The following is a 3,377-nucleotide window of genomic DNA, read 5'->3' on the forward strand; positions in this document are numbered from 1 at the left end:
CCACCTCCAACGCCTACCCAACCCCTCCCCCCACCACCCCCTGCACCCCCTCGAGGCCGATTTGTAATTTTGCCTTTTCCTTTTAATACAAACAATGGTAAAATATGGTTGAATAACTATGCTCTTAAAGATTAACATAACAGTTTCAACCCATTGCGTTGTGTCACTCAGTCAAAAGACGAATTTTACAATGATGGTTCTTAAACTACCACCATACTAAGAGGATACTAAGAGACAAATCATGACAAGAATTTTAAAGATTGACGTGAGAATGTTTCACAGAGAAATACTAAGAGAAATACTAAGAGGATATTCTCCCCAAAATAAATTTGGTAATGGCAACTCATAAACAGACACTGTAAAGTCTTCTTTTTCAGCATTTTGATATGATTTCAGATATCATCACACCAAGGAATTTGAAAAAAATAGAAGTGTTTTCTATATTCTCATATTATTGTGAGAGTACACAAACAAACTTTTCCTCTTTCTCATACATATGAAGAGAGGATTCTCCAAACAACAGGAAATAGTAACTAAAACAATTCCAACTACATTTGTTCCATCCATATGAAAAAAGAATAACAATTCTACACTAACACCTAACTACACACTAGGCTTGTATAGCTTCTCAACCATCTTCCTGTATTCTGCAGACAAAGAAAGGAAAAAAAACTATTTAAGAACAGTCTCACTAAGTCGATAATACTCATAATTTCAATTTACAAGAAAGCACCTTCTTGATTGCACCAAAGAGCAGCAGCTTGAGTGTTCAGAGGTGAGCTTATGTTTGGCTCTGGTTTAACATTACAAGAACAAGTTATTATTAGCAAATGGTTAAAAATATAAAGATCAGTTTGGCAAATGATTGCTTATAGTTTTTACCTCCAAGCAAACTCTGAATTGAAATGAGTATAGTCCTCACATCATAAGCAGATGACCACTTATCCTGTAATGACATGGTATTCCACACATTCAGATAAGATGTTAAACCAAACCAACTACAATATGAGTAGAAATAGACAAGGAGACTGTTCCCGATAGAGCCTCAACTTATAATAAGGCATATCCAAGCAGTCTAAACAAGACTCGGATGGGACTGTTACCTGAAGAATATCTAAGCATATGTTGCCATACACATCCACATTGGGATGGAAGCAACCGGTCTCGAACTTGACCTTTGGTGGTTTAAAAGGGTAATCAGCAGGAAATGAAAGAGAGAGCTTGTATTCTGTTCCTTCAAAAACTGTATCTTTGCTGCCAGTTATTGTCCCTTTCCAGCAGAATATGTTGTCTTCTTCAGGAAATGCAGATATTCCTGAGTCACCACTCATCTAAAAACATAATGAAAACAACTATAAGTTGAGGAAAATTTCTCACAGAAATGAAAAGAAAAGTACAGAGATCTCTATGATTCCTTACCATTAGAGCCATCAACTCAGATTGCAACCTAATAATACAACCAAACGAAAAACCGTAATCAGACTAGTTAATAGTATTGAAACCTAAACATTCCCAAAACCTAATAATCCATAAGCACAAAGATATCACATAAAAGTACATCCAGATGACTGCATAAACATAAAAACATACACATAGCACAAATAAATATGTAGATATAATTTGAAACTCAAATAGAAATGATCTTGCATAAGCACTAAAATCAATATGAGAAATCAGCAGAACAATCTTCAAAATTCAAAACCTTTAAATCTTTAAAGATTGAAACATAGAGCTGAGATCCTGAATGCGCATCCCTAAATAGTCAACTCAACTAAATTTGTGGTATGCAGCAACCACAACTATGGACCAGCAGGAAAAGCCATAGGAGTTAATTTGTTAAAAAATCCAGATGCTGTTGCGAATGATCCTGTAGTTTCATTTCAGGATGACAGCCCAACGACCAAAGCCATCGGCCCATAATGTTATTACTAGTAAGTCGAGACCAACAGGAGCTGATTCGACTGCAGGTCGTGTCTCTGGCTATGGTTTAATCCCAACATCATTAATGGAGGAATAGAATATGGAAAAGGTTCTAATCAAAACATGGAGAATATAATTAGGTTTTACAAGATATATTGCCAGATTATTGGAGTCAATTTTAATGGTGCTAAACAAATACCTTTTTGGGCAGTAAACTATACAAGTTATATAGTCAAATAATGTTTCAATATGATATAATTTGAGCACATACCCATATGAGAAAACACCTAAAATTTCATCATTTTAGGAAATCATCAGAACAATCTTGAAAATCAAATCAAAGATCTACAACCCTAATAGAACCATCTCAAAACCCCATATCAAGAAACCCAAAACCCAAAATCCAATCCATAAACAGATCAAAACCCATATCAAGAAAATGAAATTCAAAACCCCCAAATCAAATTACAAACACACCCAACAACCAAAAACATCAAAATTCAAAGATTTGAGTTAGAAAAAAGATACCTTTTAAGAACAGACTGAGTATCAACCGTCTTTACAGTAGTCTGTGTCTGCTTTGGTGAAGGTATAACAGGAGCCGCAGTTGCAGGAGTATTGCTGTTGTTTCCACTGTTCATTGTCGCCATCAAGATTCGATTTTTGAAGATAAAAAAAACAAGAAAACAGAAGATTTTTGAAGTCGACCCTCTCTTCTTCTTGAGTTTTTACAGAAGAGAAAAGGGTTAAGAGAGATTTTGATGAAGAAGATGAAGAGATTGTGACTACACTATATGAAGAGATTGGGTTTTTTGAACGTTATAAAGGTGTTGCGGCGCAAATAGGGTGAAACACATTCCAACGGCTAGTTTATAACCTTGGGAATAAATTATTTTTAAAAAAATTCAAATTATGAATTTGTAATGTTTATTTATTTTCTCATTTAATAAAAAAAAACACAAGTTGTTGAATTTTGAGCGATTTGTCTTAATTTATATATTATAGATTTATTTATCTTCATTATAAGAAAATTCGATTTCTGATTATTTTATCTTTTTTTCATTTTTGTTGGGTGGTAATATTGTGTATGAAGTTGGTTTTATAAAATATAATTGGTGTCTTGTAATGATGCAGATGTTATTTTATCATCTAAATATGAGTGTTTGCAATGCTTATTAAGAAATAAAATGAGTAAAAGTGATTCGAAAAATGTAGCAATTGTTATTAGATGATACCAATGTTCTTTACTTTTAGGGTGTGTTTGGCATAATTCAAGTTTCTCATGTTTGGAAAATATTTCTCAAATCAACTTATTTTTCTTTAAACTTTACATTTTTCAAAACTCTACTTCATCCTTTATTTTTTTTTCCTTACCCTATGCATACCCCTTAGCTTTCCATTCAAAAAAATTAAAATTTTTAATTTCAAATATATTTTTATCCCTACCCCCCAAATCA

General features: G+C 33.2%; 1 protein-coding gene across 1 annotated transcript; it reads right to left on the reverse strand.

Moving 5' to 3' along the window:
- Positions 1-415: 415 nt before the first annotated feature.
- LOC107003167 (ubiquitin-conjugating enzyme E2 20) lies at positions 416-2,740 on the reverse strand. Its single transcript, XM_015201441.2, has 6 exons — positions 2,449-2,740; positions 1,420-1,447; positions 1,104-1,331; positions 883-946; positions 734-793; positions 416-647 (listed from the first exon to the last, which is right to left on the reverse strand). Exons 1-6 carry the CDS (start codon positions 2,568-2,570, stop codon positions 604-606), a joined length of 546 nt encoding a protein of 181 aa, XP_015056927.1. The 5' UTR covers positions 2,571-2,740; the 3' UTR covers positions 416-603.
- Positions 2,741-3,377: the final 637 nt, after the last annotated feature.

This window comes from Solanum pennellii, chromosome 11 (genome assembly GCF_001406875.1).
Source record: "Solanum pennellii chromosome 11, SPENNV200".
NCBI lineage: Eukaryota > Viridiplantae > Streptophyta > Magnoliopsida > Solanales > Solanaceae > Solanum > Solanum pennellii.